This window comes from Barbus barbus, assembly GCF_936440315.1.
Source record: "Barbus barbus genome assembly, chromosome: 2".
NCBI lineage: Eukaryota > Metazoa > Chordata > Actinopteri > Cypriniformes > Cyprinidae > Barbus > Barbus barbus.
Window position 1 is genome coordinate 27,265,450 of NC_136730.1, and position 19,486 is coordinate 27,284,935.

Consider the following 19,486-nt stretch of genomic DNA (forward strand, 5'->3'; position numbering starts at 1 on the left):
ATCGCACAGAATAATAAAGAATGAATCATGCATTATTGGCATGTAACAGCCAGTATCACAATGATAATGCACTTGGCCCACATGCGTTCAGAGTAATGGATGTAATCCCACACATAGCAGCTATATGTCTGCTTGTGATGGCCCGCGTTCACACCACCTAGTAAAGACTCAGACAGTGGGCGGCTCGTGTGGGTGACTGGGCATATGACTGTAGTAAGACTGAGCCCAGAGAGCTTCACTACCATTGGCAAGACAGAGTGGCCAGTGTGTGTAGGTGGCATGCTGTTGCTTTCTACAATCTGACTCACTCAGGAAAGAGTGATGAGAAAGAGCCATGAAGTAAAAAATACACATATTGATCTGAGGACAGAGCTGTATTTGTCATGAGCCCTTCAGCCCTGTTCTGTGTCACATGGTGCACATAATAATTGAGCTGTAGCTCCTCATGTCTGGCAGACAGTCTGGAATGAAGCTTTTCATTTTGCAGAATTGCACTTTTTGAGCGCACTGTCAAAAGGTGTGGATAAACGCAGTTATTTAAGTGCTAGTTTTGCTCAGCAGGATATCTTCAGCACAAAAGAGAATGACATACAAAATAGCGTGTCGTTCAAAAGGAAAAAGAAAGAGAATCAATCTGAATTAAAGCCCCAGAGTTGCGCTGTTTCCATGACAACCAAGACAATGCAGCGGATGTGCCCACAGAAAAATCTAACTTCCTATTCAAGGTACAGAAGAATAGCATAATTTAGCTTCTTTATGCTCACCCTTTGAGTAGGGGTATTCACTATGCAGCACTGCCTATAAAAAGGTTTAAACAAAACTAATGTCTGCCTCAATGTGGAATACAACACGTAATGAGGCTATTATGTTTGGGTAGTGTTGTACTCTCACATGTATCTTAGATTTATGGCAAGCTTCTCAGGATATGAATCTTTGATATCAACAATTCAGTTTTCACTAGTAACAATGTTAATTCTTGATATCAACTATTTAATTTTCACCAGTTAAAATGCTAATTCTTGATATCAGGAATTCGATTTCTACTAGTAACACTGACAATTTTTGATATCATTGTTAAATGTCACCATTTAATTGTCAGTAGTGACAATGTTCATTTCTGATATCATTAATGTGATTGTTACTAGTAACAAAAGTCATTTTAGATATCAGAATTTACCCTCCCAATTGTTGATATCAGAAATACATTTTCAGATATCAGAAATGAACATTGTCACTAGTGACAATTAAATTGCTGATATCAAGAATAGACGTCTGTACTAGTAACCACGTGATTACTGATATCAAAAATAAAGGTTTTTACTAGTAAGAATTGCAATTTCAACTAGTAAGAAATTAATTCTTGATATCAACAATTGTTTTTGAATGGCAGCCTATGGTGACATTTAACTAGTGAAAATACAATTACAGATATCAACAATTAGCATTTTAACTAGTAAAAACTGAATTGTTGATATCAAGAATTCATATCCTGGGAAGGAATAAAAGTCAAAACGGCTTGCCATATTAGATTTGCTGCTTTCAGCCAGGCTATGAATCACAGCAAACTATTTCTCCAGCAATGTGATCACGCCTTTATGTTAGAATTAAGCCAATCACAACAGCCACACTGTCTTTGGCGCTTATGTCACCAGCCTTTATAGAAATTAATAAACAGTATGCTTTTAACTAAAGCTGAACATCACTAAGTTAGACTGAATAGTGAATACAAAGATGTTTTGTTGCGTGAATCATTTTCAATTTGATTACGCTTTAAAGAGTAAAATTCTGTCATACTTTGATAATAGAGAGGAGATTCTTTAGGGCCATACCAACCAAGTATTGACCACAAAGTTAAAGGAATAGTTTACCCAAAAATAAAAATGATGTCATTACTCACCCTCATGCTGTTCCAAACCTGTAAGACCTTCGTTCATCTTCAGAACACAAATTAAGATATTTTTGATGAAATCTGAAAGCTTTCTGACCCTCCATAGACAGCAATGGTCCTACCACATTCAAGGCCCAGAAAGGTAGTAAGGACATTCTTAAAATAGTCCATGTGACTTCAGTGGTTCAACCTTAATATTATGAAGCTACGGGACTACTTTTTGTGCACAAAGAAAACAAAAATATCAACTTTATTCCATGATTTCTTCTCTTCCATTTAATAAAGTTATTTTTGTTTTCTTTGCACACAAAAATGTAGACTTGTAGCTTCATAACATTAAGGTTTAACCACTAATGTCTCATGGACTATTTTAATGATATCCACCTTCCTGGGCCTTGAACGTTTCAGCTGTTGCTGTCTATAGGAGGGTCAGAGAACTCACGGATTTCATCAAAATTATCTTAATTTGTGTTCCGAAGATGAACGAAGATCTTACGGGTTTGGAACGACATGAGGGTGAGCAATTAATGACAGAATTTTCATTCGTGGCTGAACTGTCCCTTTCAGAGTTACCATATAAGAGACATTGTAAAAAGTGATAAGTTGACTTAACTTAAAGAAATTGATGAAACCTGTTGCCTTAAAATTATTAAGTAAATAATCATTAAAAAACGTTAAGTCAACTTATCACTTTATATTCTTTACATATTGTATTTATTAATGTTTTGGAAGAGATTTTACATTTGCAGGTTTTTATTTTAATTTTAGTTGAAGTTTCTCATTTTTAGCTTTAATTTATTTATTGGTTTTAAGTTTACGTTTTAGTAAATTTACTATTTATTTTATTTTGGTTATAGTTGACAAGGCAACATTTTTAATGTTTGTTAAATCACTTAAAAATGTTTTTCATATAGTATTTATATTTTATCTCAACATTGTTTGAATGAATTAAAACATTAGTAATAACAACACTGTTGATTAGAACCCAGACCTAAGGAAGCTTGTTTCCACCACAGGAAACAAACTCATTTTTATTTTACACTTCTAACTTTTTTCTTCACAATTCCGAGTTTATATCTCAGAATTGTTGCCTTCTCATAATTACAAGATACAGTCTCAGAATTGAGATGTTAACTCTTTTATCAGAACTGCAAGTCTGAATTGTGAAATATAAAGTCAACATTACCTTTTTTATTATTATTTTTTTTATTAAAGGTGTGTTGTGAGATGCAAGCCCAGAATTTTAGACAAAAAAAAAAAGATTGCATGAATGTTATGAAATAGTTACTGTTACTGCATAGGCGGTACTGCTGTACAGTCAACCCATCTGTTCAACATGCTGGCATTTAGAGATCTTGACAAAGACAGACCATCTGATATGTAAAGCATGTTGCATTCTCCACAGTGTAAATGCACTTTAATGCAGTTAGAATGGCCAGGCAGCATTTTCACTGAGCAGCAACTAGCCGACATCGTAATGCAATAACAGAAAGGTCTATTCTATTAGCCCCAAGTCTGTCGCTTTCTTTGAGCGATAACTAGGGCCATTAGCTGGCAGGCAGTTTTAAGCAACAGGACCTCTTTCTGAAAATAGCAAATCACGCGGCCACCTAAATCACAGTAAATGCCATCTACAATCTCATCATTTTAACTATAAAGTCTGCAGTGTCTTTATGACACAAATAATAATAGAGGTGCACATACAGAAGATCAGGCTGACAAGACAAGAAAATGTAATTTTATTTTAAAAATAGGAAAAAGTAAATTACAAACCAATGCAGAGGTTCACATTCATGGCTTTTGTCCTATAATGCCACTCCAACCCTCAGTCTATTCAAGCACTTGCACGTGTAGCCTAACAAATATCGGTTGAAGTGGCTCTGAAGTGAGTCTTTTTAACTGTAGTACATTAATAGCCGCTGCTAAGGACCTCTATGCGATGTCAGAAATTATTGTCAACACTCCCTTGATGCAATATTAATCTGTCTGACATAGTACACTTATGCAGAAAAGTTCATGTTTGTACCAAAATTCATAAATATCTAAAATATATAGTTGAGTGCTTTAGCCAGTTATCAGTGTACATACACATCAATTAATATTCTATTTATAGTGTGTACTTTAAAAAGTGATACTTTGCTTTAATATCATAGCAGGTGGCTGTTCGCCAGACTAAAGGCTCTCGCTCTTTTTGAAACACTTTTATCAGCTCTGAGTTCGGGAATGAGCCTTGGTAATATCACAGCAGGCCTTCACAGCCGTGCTGATGGTCAAAAGCATGATTGCTTTATACAACAAGAAGTTTAATAAACAAGATGTTAATTGATTGCCTATATTCTCCTAACCCTGTTCTAACTGAAAATTTTAACCTATCATAACCTAATATATGAGCCCTTTTATTCTGGTTTTAAATTTAGTTTTGTTGGAAAGGAAAACATTATTTCTAACGAAACTGATCTCATTAGCTGATTATAGGCTAGTAGCTGATATTTGTAAATGAAATGTCTTTGTACATTTGGAAATAGATTGAAATATAAAAAAAAAATATATATATTTTTACAGTTTTAGAAAAACAAATCTTAACAAACTTCACTATTATAAATATTTTTGTGAAGTTAAATTGTATTATTATATCTCTCTATAGAAATCATCTGTCTAGGACCTATTTACAGATACAAAGAATTTGTGAATATAGTGAAGCAATACAACTGACGCTGGTAGGTCACGTGACAGTAATGCTGATGCAGTATGTCTGAATTTCATTCATACTATTCATATTCATACTATATAGCACATAAGGGTGCAAATTCAAATTATCACCATTTATCTGTACAATCTTTTTATTTAATGTTGAAAACGTCACAGAATCATGGTAGATTAAAATGAACTAAGGTCAATATCATAAATATTGTACTCCATTAACTAGCCCTTCTGATGAAAGTGAAAGTGACATACAACAAAGTATGGTGACCCATACTCGGAATTTGTGCTCTGCATTTACCCATTTTATGCTGCGACGCCCGGGGAGCAGTTGAGGGTTCGGTGCCTTGCTCAAAGGCACCTCAGTCGTACATTCACTCCCCCCACCTACCATTCCTGAGACTCAAACTCACAACCTTTGGATTACAACCTATTGACTCTCTAACCATTAGGCCACGACTGCCCTGTCGTGTCTAATGAGGCATTTGTGTGGATTATGACCCTTTGGGACCTGAGATGCACCAATCAGAGAGGTTGCTGAATCTCAAACTATTTATAATTGGTTAAAATTAATGGAGAATATCTTGTGTTTTTCTTGTGATCTGCATCTATGATAAGGACCCAATACAACCCCTGCAGTGTGCCAGTGCCAGTAAACTCTACTTCTGTTATCAGTGCTGGCCAGTAAGGTTGTTAAATTTAGATCTGACATTCAAGTAGTTGCAAAGTCTAACAGTATGGAAACTCAGAAGTACATGCCTCACAGCATGTCGCAGAGTAAATATCTCATGTGCCTGCCTGGTGCTAACTGTGCAGAACAGAGGATGTGACTCTGTTCAGACTGTTAACAAAGGCTACCATTAGAAAAAAAGAAATGAAAAAATCAGGAATGTTTGCTCATGCAAGGTATAATTTTTTTCCCACCCAAAAAAGCAATGAGGCAGAAAATATATTCTATAATGTAATAAAGGCTATATCGATTAGCAATGGATTATTAATATATTTAAACATGAAAATACTCGAGATGGCTTGAAGAACACACATAAACGATATATCGTCTCAGGTTTATTGTCCTTTTTTTAATCAGTTCAGTCCTTTTTATTCAATCACTGGGATTAGGGATTTCCTGCAACGTCATATTACTTCTGTGATGCATATGTGCAGTTTCTGCTCGAGGGACAGTAGTTTCAATGTAACTAGCTACTTTTTGGTAGTAACTTGTAGTGCAGCTACACTAAAAACATGCTGGGTTAAATACAACCCAGCGCTGGGTAATATATGGACGAACCCAGCGATTGGGTTGTTTGTACCCAGCGTTGGTTGAAAACAACCTAGCATGTGTTCTGTTCAATACTTACCCAGCATTGGGATGTATTTAACTCAGCATTTTTTATAGTGTATACTTCTTCAGAAGGCTAGCTTGACTGTAGCTTAACTACTTTAATTTACGTGTAGCTTGTAGATTATCATGCTACAGTTTCAGAGTAGCTTCCCCAACACTGGTAATAACACTGGACATTTTAAAGTTATTTTGACTGCTGAAATAGAAATGCCCTCAGTTTTAGTTTCAGAAATCTGATTGCCTTAATTTACTTTAATTTAACTGAAGGTATCATTGTTACCTATGCATACCTTACTGTTATGCATAACAGTGATAACATGTGACATTAAGTCACAAGTCCCCCCCCCCCCCCCCCCCCCAAAAAAAAAAAAAAACACTATTATTGGGTAATGAAAATGTAAATGCTGAAGAGGACAACTAGATGAATATACCACATGAGGTTGTGCTGCAGGGTGCAATAGGGTGATCTGAATCTGAATCACTGACTAAATTGGATTTCATGCTTGTCCCTCTTCACAAAGCTCCACTGGAGATTGCATCACTCAATGTGGCAAGATTAAATATGCATCAGATCAAGACAATTACAGGTTTTTCTGGTTGAAGGAGGCCTCTCCGATTTAGATGGCTAACCTTCACTCACCTTTTACAATCTCAGCTGTGGTAAACAAGATGGGTCGACAGGGAAAAGTGGAGAGAGGCTAAGTGGCCGAGGCCCTATTAAATTAATCAGGCAGGCGAACACTTGGCTCATTTTGGATAGATTAAAAAGGATTATAAATAGAAAGATGCAGTGCACTGCTGATGTTGAATCCTGCCCAAGTGTGAGCACATGGCATGTGTGGAAGGGTGTTACTGAAACTGGCAGGGGCAATGGCCAATCTTCATGCTGGCCTGCTCACTGTGGCATCGCTTTCAGGTCACCAGTCTCAGCCTCCACATGTGTAAACATCAAATTCCACATGTGTAAACATCAAACGATAAGAGCTGTCGATGCGCTGTGAACCTCTGGAAAAGTGGTGAGAAATTGTGGAAAATATTTGTCATTTCCAGAGCTGGACAGTGTCCCCTTTCCTTTCATTTTCCACAGACCAACAGCATCATGGCTACTTCATCACCCTGAAACATGTTTATATGTCTCACCTAGACATCACAGCTGCACTCTTCCTGTCCAAGAACAGAAGACATTTGGCAAATCACTACAGGACTCGTGTAGAAATACATACTTTTTTTTTTTTTTACCTAGGCTCGCTGGAAAAACGCGCATGTGGACATTTCTGCAAAATTATATTATGCTGCTTTTTGCACATTTAGTGACACTATTAAAGTGGAAAATGTCCACTGTGTAGAGTTGGAAGCAATTTGGAAATGAAATGTCTGTTGTGTGGTGCTAAAAGGTTAATGCTCCATTGTGTTTGAAAAGACTGTTTCACCTAACCTCTGCCGATAGTCTTAACAAAAATAATCATAAGATCAATACACATTTCCTGAAACATCCATGCCAGTTTAGCTTGCTTCTACAAAGCCTTTTTTTTTTTTTTTATTGTGATGCATGTCTTGTTTCATGGGACTCGTAGTGATGTAGTTGAGCTACTAAGCAAGCTTGTCAGAAAAGTTGTGTTAAAAATATGTTAGTATACAATTTGACCCTTTGCAGGGAATTTGTTTGAAAGGTGATATGACCAATCATGATGCTGAAACTGCCAAAACTTGTTCTTAACTTGAAAAATGGTGTGTTGACATCTTTCCGCGGTTGAAACAGGATACCTTCTGATGTTAATTCATGTTTATTTCATACTATAACTAGTAAAGAGGAAGATGATCGGTTCACTGCTGCAGCTCCGCTTGAACTGAGGCACTACAGCGATCTGTCACGACACATTAAAAAGTCACAAAATGCTATTTACTATTTGAATTTAAAAAGAAAAAGACCAAATTTGAAAGCTGACACTTTTCAGGTCATAACATAGTATTGTTCTATATATTGTTCAACTATTGTTCTATAGGAACCAAACAAAAATATGTCTTTATTAAAATGTCTCACCGTGTGATCATAATTTAAACAGGAAAAACCCTGTTTTTCAGTCTGTATTTCCTCTCTTTATAACAAAATGTACATGTAAAGCTCACAGTTTTAGCTGGTTGATAGTTTAATCTGACCTGTTAGCCAGCTGTACCGATCTGATCCTAAGAGAAGTAAAACAAGGCCAGATAATCTAAATATAGCCCCTGCCTTTCACAGTATTAGGCTTGACCTACGAATGACTGGGTCTTTTTGTAAACATTCTTTTGGGCTGCTGCCCTTCCAAAATACGCAACCATAACCATTCATAACCCTCATGGGGTTGTTCATAGCTAAATATTGTGTTGACGGCTCCAAAAGCAATTCATATTTGTAGCATTTGCGTACATGTTGTATTTTTAAGATTACATTAGGTAACATCCTGAAAACGGCTGTATCGGGAACTCTGCTTGAAGGTAAATAATCAGCATGTCGTTTTTGGACATTACAATTCTTTCCTTGCGCCCCAGTGGAATGAACAACCCTGGATGTGATATTATGATTCTATGCTTTAATAGCAGAATACTCATGACAGAGTTCTTGAGCGATTACACTGTTCATCTGTTGCCTGTGAATGAGTTCCTCATGGCAAGATTTAGCAGCAACATGAGAGGAAGAGCATGAGGCAATGCGACACACTTACCGATATTTTAAAAGAGCACCTGAGGCTGGGAACACGAGCAGAACGTAATAACGCCTGCTATACATTTGATACCAAACAGGCTTCGTTTACAGTCGTAGCAGGAAGGCTGCTCAGCGGCGTGGCTATTTTTGGAGCACTGAATGTCTATATATAGCAGAGTTGTAAGGTCATCTGGGTCACGTTCACCAGTGTCATCTCAACATAAACAGGAGATGGCTGGCTAAAAGGGATTGTGGGTAATCTGTCCTGTCTCACTAAATGTGAAACTATTTCAGCCTGGTTATTATCCTGGGGATGGGGTTATTATTCTCCATATCTAAAACTGCTTGACCTGAAAAAAAACATGAATGAGGTTAAGCTCTCTCTTGCTTTCTCAATGTCTATTTTCTTTATTTATATGAGACAATCAAACATAGATTGTTTATTAAATTTGAACTAAATCGATCATACTCCTCAGAGGGGAATTTTTTTTTTTTATCATTCCAAATGTTTTAATCGCCACTAGTGTATTGCAAACAGGATGTTCCAGTTAGAGTAGATTGCATACAAATAACAGACATATAAAGAAAATCTGAGGCTCTCATGAAGTTCATTAACTTGAATTGTTTTTCTCAGTGTATGAGTGATAAAACAAGAGCTTGTTTTCTTATTGTTTTTATTTCAGTTCATCAATCACAACTCAGAGAGAAAAAAATAATTAACTGATTTATCGATCCCACAAAGTTTTAATCACCACTAATTATTATAAACTATGATTGCAATAAAGATAGTAACTACATAGATTAAAAACAAATAAATAACATAGAAATATCACATGTAGAGAGAAGTTTTGAATTCTTCACAGTGGTACTAAACTATATATACTGTCTAATATGTTACTTTTCAGTAGAACCAAAAACATATGGTATCAAAAGTTTTTGCTACTTTCAAAACTGTAGTGACCAAATGGTCTGGAATGATCAAAAGTTAGAGAGAGACTTTAAGCGGCACTCGCTCCTGGCAGCCTTTGTTTGGTGGTGCTGAATTCTGGTAGGATAATCTCACAAATATAACAATCAGTATGACGCCTGTAAACAAGAACATAAAATGTGATTGCAGGAACAGCAAATTGTGTTATCCTCTTCCGTTTCCAATCATTTCAGGATGTTCTGAATGAGCTGTGTACATGTCTCACCTATAACTCCCAGAGTTCCAAGCAGGATGCCCACTGTTGACTGAATAGTGGGCATGCCCTGAAGCTGTTTTGGTGCTGTTCTACAGTTCCCCCTCACATTACATGGGCAAACCGTCACTGTGAGAGAAACAATGACCATTGAGCTCTTTTTAAATGCATTAGAGGGGCAATGGTTGCACACAGGAAAAGAGGACATATTTATGGCGCACTAGGTGAGGGTGATTGCATCAGTGAGGTCTCATGGGAAACTAGCATGAGAGTCACACAAGATGAGACCGTGACAGGGAAAGAGGGAGGAGCCATGCACCTGTGGCCATGCCATACATCACTGGAGAGTTTCAAGAGAGAATCTATTAAACCAATGAATGTGAATGCGTGACCAAGCAGACACAAAAACACACAGCATTGGTTCTCAACCTTTTTGACTCAAAGATAATTATTTCTGCTGTAATTACAACAACACTGCTTGTTCTATATTAACTGGTAGTGTTGATATATTAAGGTAAACATGATTCATTATATATGCTTTTATATTATATCTTGTTTTTTAGCATTTCAATTGTTTTATTTTTTTAATATAATTATTAATTAATAATAAATTAATGTTAAATTATCCCGTGGCCCCCTTGAGGACCCCTTGTTGTCAGATAATGTACTTAATACGCATATACAGTATGCTCAACGTAAATTTTTTTTCTTTTTTTTCAATTCAAAATTTTTTATTTAATATGAATGAATCATATTTAAATGTACTTTTCACATAAGACCAATATTACTTCAACTGCATTTATCCACTTTTTACAATGTACCTTCCAGAGAATATGCAAAAGGCGGCAAAATCTAAATAAACATTGATTTAACATGAAAAAAGTCTCACCTATTCTCACAAACTCACATCAGTAAGCTTTATGAGAAAACAAGGGTCCATCATTACAGATACTGAGTGACTACATTAGTGCTAAATTGTTTGACAAATGTCCTCTGACTGAACAGTCCTTAAGCTTATTTGTACATTTTTAATAACATGAATGACGTGACTCTGCTTGCTTTATCATGGAAATGTGGCTTAATTGCGTTCTTTATGTGTCAGAGGAACACTGTAAGAGATCTCAATTTAAAAATGTAATTTGTGACCTCCAGTAAACATTAGTCTCCATTGAGCCCATTTAACACTGTGTTCAGACAGCTAGTGAATGCAATGTATGAATGTAATGAAATGACGTACATGGTTTCGTTCCTTACATAAACATGCTCTCTTTTCATTCATTCAGTTCTATGTTAGTCCTGAGTGTTACCTGGCAGATTGATGAATGTGCTTCTGGGTGGAGAGCTGCTGTCTGAGATGGTAAAGGGTACAATGTAAACCTCTGGAGGCAGGTATGGGACATTCAAAGACAGGTTGGTATGAGTGTCTGTGGAAAGAAATGACATCTCAGCTTACATTTCCGTGAAAGATTAGTCATAAAGAACCATGTCATTGCTCTGTCGGCTTGACAACATAAATATTAGCAATGCACTAAAATATGCAAGCATCAAGTTAGTAGCCCTAATGTTACGAAAACATGCTAGCTAGCAACATGCTAACAATGTGCTAAAACATGTTAGCAACATGCTAAAATGCTAGCAATGTGCTAAAACAGCTAAACAATATTGCTATAACATTCTAATAATGTGTTACAATCTGTGTGTAACATACTAAGACAATGCTAGCAGCATGTTCAATGCCAAGGTAGCTGTATAACATCATATATCTATCAAACTTTAAACTTTCAGATGAGGCTTTGTCAAGCCAACATTAAAATTTGTCCGCACAAATATTGTTTTCTATAGTTATTAATATGAGTTATAAAGTTTTCCCTTGACATTAACAAAAATAATTAGGTGGTCAAGTCAAGCAGTCAAGTGTAATGCTGCAAAATCTTATGGAAAAACTCCTCACTGCCCAATCAGGATTTGGCCGTGTGACCCAAAAGCAAGAACTCAGTCCAGTAAACAAGGGGCTGTTATCAGTCTCTGCTCACTCTTATCAATGGTATAAGAAGCCCCACTAGTGTCTTTTGACACTAGAGTCCTTTAATGTGCTAGTCAACAGGGGACTAAAGGGGTCACCAGTACTAAACTAGTACAGGATTATCTCTCACAGGTATCTCTCTTGTCAGAGGTGACCAATATGTTGGCCATGGCCTCCACATCAATAGCTTTCTGGTGGAAGACAGTATAGACAATATAGACAGTAGGCCTACACTACAACTATTTTATTTATTTATTTATTTGATTTATTGACTTTTCAGCATTGTTACAGGTATCCAAAGACATTTGTCATTAGGGGACACTGAATTATTTTGCTGTTACAATAAAATGTCAATACCAATTTACTTCATATTAAAATACAAAATAAATAAATAAATAAATAAATAATAAAATACATCATAGGAATACACAAAGTTAATTTAAAATCCGTAATAGTATAAAAGTCTACACATATAGGGAATAGGTGATCTCCTGTATTTTTCTGTTCGGCATCTGGGCATTGTCAGTTTATCAGTTTCTCATCTGGCGTCCAGTCAACTGCTCCCTGAGTGGTGGTAGCCAGTCTCTAAAACTAGACTTGTATAGCTTCCTAGCAAAATCAAGACACAGTTGAACTTGTCTGTCTGCTAGTGTGTACAATCCAAGAAGGGAGAGGGCGTCAGAATATCCTTGATACCTTTGTCCCAGTATGATTTTACAGACCCGTTTCTGCACACTTTCCAACCTTTTAATTTGATCAGTAGTCAATGAACTGTGCCAAACTGGGACTGCATACTCTAACACAGGGCGCAGATACCCTGTATAGATGATAACCAATTCTTGATCTCGAACACCAAATTTCTTTAGCCGGCGGAGAGCAAAAAGCTTTCTGTTGGCTGAGGACAACATGTGGTCCATTTGACCATCCCATTTTAAATCACTCTGGATGGTAACCCCTAAAACCTTAACAGAGTCACAGGTTTTCAAGATGTTCTGATCTATAGAAAGTGATGGCCAAGCTGGTATCTGTTTAATGCGGGTAACATGTAAGACCTTGCATTTTTTTTGAGGTGAGTTTCATTTTATGTTCCTCTACCTAAATGCCAAGTTCATTCAACGTCTGCTGAAGAGTACAGGGGTGATGAGAAGTCCACCTCTGGGCTATGGTCATGCTGTCCACATATTTCCAGTGGTCTATTTGATCCTGAAGAGCATTGTTAATCAGTGCTTGGAAGATTATGGGCCCCAAAATGGTTCCCTGGGCAACCCCACATGAAGGATACTCCCAATCAGATAGATATCCCTGACTCTTTGATGACGATTAGACATAAACTTACAAATCCATGGAATCCTAGGTCTCACTCCAAGATCCAGGAGGCACTTCACTGCTACTGTATGGTCTACTACAGCATCAAAAGCCTTGGCAAAATCAGTTGTAACTCACTGTTTCTTGAGATAAGGAACAAAAGTACTTTTGAAAAGTGACAAACAAAAAATCCATACTACATTCATTTGAATTGGATATCTTCATAAACACGGGTCTCATCTATCATACCATGAAAAGGAACAGGTTTTTTATTTAACCACTTTTTAAAAAAAATTACATTTACTCACTTAGTAACTTGACTTTTGTCAACTCCGTCTGACACATGAAAATGTTTTTTTTTGTGTGTTTGATCAATTCAACAACACTGTAAAGTCTTTAAGTGTGTAGAAATGGTGTGCCTTAGCAAGGTTAAGTGATAAATTGCATTGTATACACTTTTAATATTATTTAATATTGTTTTGGAATTAGCCATTTTAAATTACCGTCATTTAGTTTACAAATTTTTTCATTTTTAATATATACAATCAATGGTTTTGTGCACACAAGACACTGATAAATGTAGATAAGTTGGTGTTTAAATGCATGAAAACACTCAATTGAACAAATGAAGCACATTTTTTTATAAAAATGAAAAACCTCCATCTTACGGTGTTGACGCATAACTAACGGTGTTGACACACAATTGACGGTGTTGACAAACTAATCGAGAATTAAACTGAATAAAGATATTTACCTAGTTTTAACATGGAAAAGGGAGAGAGTATCAAGGGAAAGGGTATCAAACTTCAAACAAAGAGTACCTGGTGACAGGATCTTTAAGGCACACATGAAAATCACATTGGGCGGTCTATGTCCAGCATTGTAGTATTGGAACGTCATCTGTGGCTCACGCTGACAGAGATGAAGGAGGCGGATAAGGTCCCCTTCCTCAATGCTCCAGTTTCAGCCAACAGCCTGTTCGGGACGGATAGACTCGGTGCAGATGACAGCACCGAGTCTATTCAGCGCCATGCGGTCTCCTTCAAGGAAGGGACCGTCCACTCACTCAAGGCTTTCCAGAGAATGCTGGGCCTTATGGCAGCGGCTTCGCCAGTGCTTCGTTTGGGTCTGCTTCACATGCGTCCCATACAATTCTGGCTGAAGCAGAGGGTTCCATTTTCAGCTTGGCGTCACGGTCGCCATCGCATAGCGGTGACTCGGGCCTGTGTATCAGCCCTGAGCTGTTGGAGGGACCCTTTCTGGCTGAAGCGAGGTGTGATCTTAGACACGGCGCACAGAAGGAAAGTTGTCACGACAGACGCTTCCAACAAGGGTTGGGGAGCGCTGTGCGAGGGCAAACCGACCTTCGGTCTTTGGTCTGAGGAGGAAGCGGGTCTGCACATCAACTACCTAGAAATGCTAGCAGTGTGCCGTGCCTGTCAATTCTTCCTGCGAGACATAAGGGGACACCACGTTCTAGTACGATCAGTTATCTCTTTGCCTCCGAAGACAACTCTCACTGCCCAATCTATTTTATGAGGAGCACGGATGCCCAGTCTTCCGCTCTACGCGTTCCCTCCAATCGCTCTGCTACCTCAGGTACTCAGACAAGTCAGGGAACAACGGCACAGGCTTCTCCTAATAGCCCCCTTCTGGAGGAACTAGCCGTGGGTGTCAGAACTTTTCCAGCTGCTGGAAGCAGCCCTGTGGCCCATTCCCTTGAGACGGGACCTCCTCTCTCAAGCGAACAGCATGCTGTGGCATCCATGGCCCGAGTTATGGGCCCTGCATGTGTGGCCGCTCAACGGGAGCCTTTTGTCCTCCCAGAGCATGTCTTAAGCACTTTGGCAGAAGCTAGAGCCCCGTCTACTAGACGCCTCTATGCTCTGAAATGGTCTATTTTCTTGGCTTGGTGACAAGACCGTGATTTGGATCCGGTCACCTCTGAGGTTCCAGTGGTTCTCTCGTTTCTGCAGGGGCTGCTGGTGCGGTGGTCCAATTTATACGAGGCGCCAGGAGGTTGAACCCTCCTCGCCCTTGTACAGTTCCACTTTGGGACTTACCAACCGTGCTGAGGGCCTTGAGAGGCCCCCCGTTTGAACCACTGCAATCTGCGAGCCTGAGATCGCTCTCGTTTAAAACCGCCCTGCTGTTGGCACTGGCATCGGTTAAGCGGGTAGGAGACTTACAGGCCCTTTCTGTCAACCCTGCTTGCCTGGAATTCGGGCCTAACAACTCCAAGGTCGTCCTGAAACCAAGGCTGGGTTATGTACCAAAGGTGCTCTCCACTTCGTTCAGAGCCCAGGTCATAGCGCTTTCCGCGCTCCCCCCCCCCCTCGATGGACGACCAGGAATTGTTCCTGCTCTGCCCCGTCAGGGCCCTAAGGGTATACATCGAGCGTTCTGCCTCGTTCAGGAGATCAGAACAGCTTTTTGTCAGCTTCGGTAACCGCGCTAAAGGTCACCCTGTTATGAAGCAAAGTATCTCCAGGTGGATAGTGGATGCTATCACCCTAGCATACTCCTCCATGGGCTTGCAGTGCCCCATTGGAGTCAGAGCCCATTCCACCAGAGGCATCGCCTCTTCCTGGGCATGGTCCAGCGGGGTGTCCATTTCAGAAATTTGTGAGGCGGCCGGCTGGTCCTCGCCGTCCACATTTATGAGGTTTTACAACCTGGACGTCCCCCGCCTTGCAGGCCAGGGTCCTTTCTGCTTAAAATTCGCCGTTCCGGCTAGATAAGCTATCTCTGGGATTCCTTGACCATTTCTGCTCAAGGCCCTCCTTCTCTTGGAAGATCCATATTATGGGCACTAAGTGTCTACTTCGGGACAACACCCAGGCCATGGTTGACCCGGTGGCTCAGCCTGTGCTTGGTGTAATTTTAACTCCCCTGGGCCCTCCCATGGGAGTCATGTTTGAGTCGTTCCCCATCATAGCACGGCGGGATTGCATTGGTTCCCATACAGCGTCTTACGATGCAGTACGAGTGAAATATCGACAGGGAACATACTCGTTTACTAATGTAACCTCAGTTCCCTGAGATATGGGAACAAGTACTGCATTCCTGGCCGTGCTATGAGCTGCACGCCTCAGTCGCTTCTTTCGAAGAAATCTGAGTTGCGGCGGTGAAGCGGCCGCTTATATAGCCAGAAGCCCCCCATTTTGGCGGGCTGCATAGCCATAGGCTTGCTCATCGCCGCCACCGTGCCACTGGTTTGTTTTTATCGCACTGCACGAACCAATGGACGTGTAGTTTCACTGCGTGATTGAAAAGGCTTCAGTGAAGAGGAAAAAAGGAGTTTTTATGTGACTGGTCCAGAGGACTTTCTGGTGGGGTGTCTATTTAATTTAGCCGTCTATTCTGCATAGCTCTGGACCTTTTCTTTGCTTTCCTCCAATACTTTCTGTGGTGCCTCTTTGCTCTTGGTCCTAATTCTCCTATTTGTTTTACTGTTTTGTTTTGGACCCTGTCCTTCCATCTCTGTCTCTCATTTTCTAACTGGTCTCTTCTGCTTTCTGGGTCACTGTTAATTCTTTCTCTAATTTTTCTCTGGTACTCTCTGTTTCTTTTTCTTTGCTCCTCCACTGACAGTTTTGGTCTAGCCATGTCTGCCTACAGTACAGATAAAATATATTAAGATATTTTAAATATCTTAATATATTTTAAATATATTAAGGTATTTTAAGTCAATCAACATGTATACTTAGATCATATTATCATGTTATGTAGTTGTTGTACATTACTATGTGAGATTATATGAGTATTTTGGAGCACTTTTCCACTCCGTCAGCTTACAGGTCAACACCGTCAGACAAGATATCTCACGGAGTTGACGTCTGACGGAGTTGACAAAACAACATGTTTTTTCAACTTAATCATGTCTAATAGATGGTAGCCATTTTGATTTTCCTCAGTTGCCAGCTGCCACTAAACCAAAATACCAACTTTTATTTCAAAATTCTTGATTAAAATCATCCCTACTTTGAAGACAGTGTTGACACATAAAAGCTGTGACCACAGGGATTTCAACTTGTTTGCTGAATATTTAAAAAAATTTAAAACATACGAGACCATGTGTTGGACTGCTGCATCCATCAACAGAAAGAAGTCAAAGGGGGTCCTCAGGGTTAAAGCTGACCAAAATATGCCTGATTTATTTCAAATTTGAAAAATATCTGACGGAGTTGACATGAATTGATGACAGATTTTGAAAGGCTGTTGTTAATGTATAAAATAATTCAATGTTCACTTTAAGTATTTTGTGATATTTTATTAAGCCATCCAATTAACCTCATATTCATATTTGTGCATTTTGGGCATTTTAAAACCCTTTTTTTCTTGCAGTTTGATACTGTGACCTCTACAGAGGACGAGTTCATTTGCATGGGCTTTCATAGTACAGTGCTGGTATTTTATAAAATTACTATGAAATAATATAAACATATACAAAACTAAGGGTCTAAACATACACAAGTCTTTCATATCCAACTTTTAAAGCCTTTTTAAATTAAACAATTTATTGTTTTTTAAGGCAAATTGTAACATTTTGATGGGGGACATGTTTTGTCCCTTATTTCAAGAATCAGTGAACTAATGTGTGCACACTGAACCTGGTTCTTCACAGGCCTTATACACAAAATCCATCAGACTAACCAGATTGTGTATTGTTGAATGGTTCTGTTGACTACCAAACTGCATAGGGTCTAGGTTTGGTGTGATATCGTTCACGATCCATTGCTCAAATTTCTCACAAATGTTTGACAGCTGAGAGGTTAATGAAATTGGCCTCAATTCCTCAATATCTGGGGGAGAAGATTTTGGTATGGTACAACAGTAGCCTCTTTCCACAAGGGAACTATTAATGATGTCACAAATGGGATTGCTGATTTCACATGCAAACTCCTTCAGTATTCTTGGAGGGATCAAGCCTGGGCCAGGAGATTTGTGACAGTAAATAGAGGACAATCTTCTATACACTTCCCATTCTGAGATGGTAGGCAACTGTAAAGATGGGAGGTAAGAAAGTAAATCTGCATACTTAAGGGGCGGAAGAGATTGGGACACCTTGACTAACTAACTTTGTGTTGATCACATTAGCAGTTGTCACAAAATCTTGGGGATTAATTCTAGGAACTTCAATTCGATCTGGCTTTTTCGTAGATCCACACATTGATTTAATTTTGCAGTGTCAAGCCCTCAAACTCCCTTTTATTTTAACTTCCACTCTTGATTTATAGAAGTATTTTTTTGCCGCACGTATTTCCCTTTGGACTTTGTTCCTGTAGAACTTTGATAGAGCACTTGATTTCCCGGTCTTGAAACTATCTTTTGGGCCTATTCACAGTTTTCATTCACGTGACTGTCATGGAGACCAGGAAAACTGCAGCACAAGCATGTCAATTTTCAAATCTGTTTCAAGCCTTGAATATTTAGATCCCCTCTCAAATTAAGAAAAACAAATCTATATGATCAGACCTCATATTTTGGGCATGTGTAATCCATATACAGCACCAGCCAGTATTTCAATCACAAAAACAGCTGGGCATCCTGAAACTCTTAACATGAAAAACATTTAACGATGAGATTTTAAAAGATCAAATTCAGTGTACACCTTACTGATGATGCATACTAAATACAGGCAAGCAGATGACTTCTTATTTGCAATTTTGAATCTTTATTTTTTAAATCTGAGTTAGAATTCAGCTCAAATTCAGGAACTGAACTCCATAAGACATTAAAGACATGGATGGCTTATGTCATGGACATACACATCACTCAAGCAAAGACACGTGTTCAGGGTGAAATATAAATTGAGACATACAGATGCCAGACTACGTCATCCCTCACCATCATTCTCAACAAGCCTTCATGATGGAGCATGTAAAGCTGATGAGTAAAAAAAAAGAAGATAGAGGTGAGGGTGGAAAAAAAGAAACTCACTCTTGGATCTCTAAAGATCAATTAGATGAAAAGTCAATGAAAGTACACTTTTAGCCTCTCAACCAACCGGCCCCAGCTGTGAGATCATATAAATTAAAGGCAACATAATTACCCCATGCCACTAGAGGGGACCTTTTTATCCATTAACAACAAGGCAAAAAAAAAATCTTGAGAAATACTTAGACACAGGCCGAGAAGAAAAAATTGAGCGCGAAAGAAAAGGAGAGAACAACAGAATCAAAATCTATTGGATTCTGGTCTGTGACTTAGACGCTGCAACTAAGTCAACCTGCTCACCGGCATGAGCTTGGCACATTAATGAGGCCTGAAGCTATCAGGAAGAAAGCCATTACGCTTATTACATCCAACACAGATTCGTCTGAAGACACTAGACATGGAGGGCAATTTCCTTCTTTGTCAG

General features: G+C 38.7%; 1 protein-coding gene across 1 annotated transcript in view; it reads right to left on the minus strand.

The window, feature by feature from the left end:
• Positions 1 to 9,293: 9,293 nt before the first annotated feature.
• The window catches only part of cdh16 (cadherin 16, KSP-cadherin), a 35,640-nt gene continuing 25,447 nt past the window's right edge, over positions 9,294 to 19,486 (minus strand). Inside the window, exons 16-18 of the mRNA XM_079432849.1 lie at positions 11,102 to 11,218; positions 9,807 to 9,923; positions 9,294 to 9,699 (exon numbers count right to left, since the gene is read on the minus strand). Of these exons, the coding sequence (XP_079288975.1) occupies positions 9,599 to 9,699; positions 9,807 to 9,923; positions 11,102 to 11,218 (335 nt within the window). The 3' untranslated portion in view covers positions 9,294 to 9,598. The remainder of the gene's footprint in view (positions 9,700 to 9,806; positions 9,924 to 11,101; positions 11,219 to 19,486) is intronic.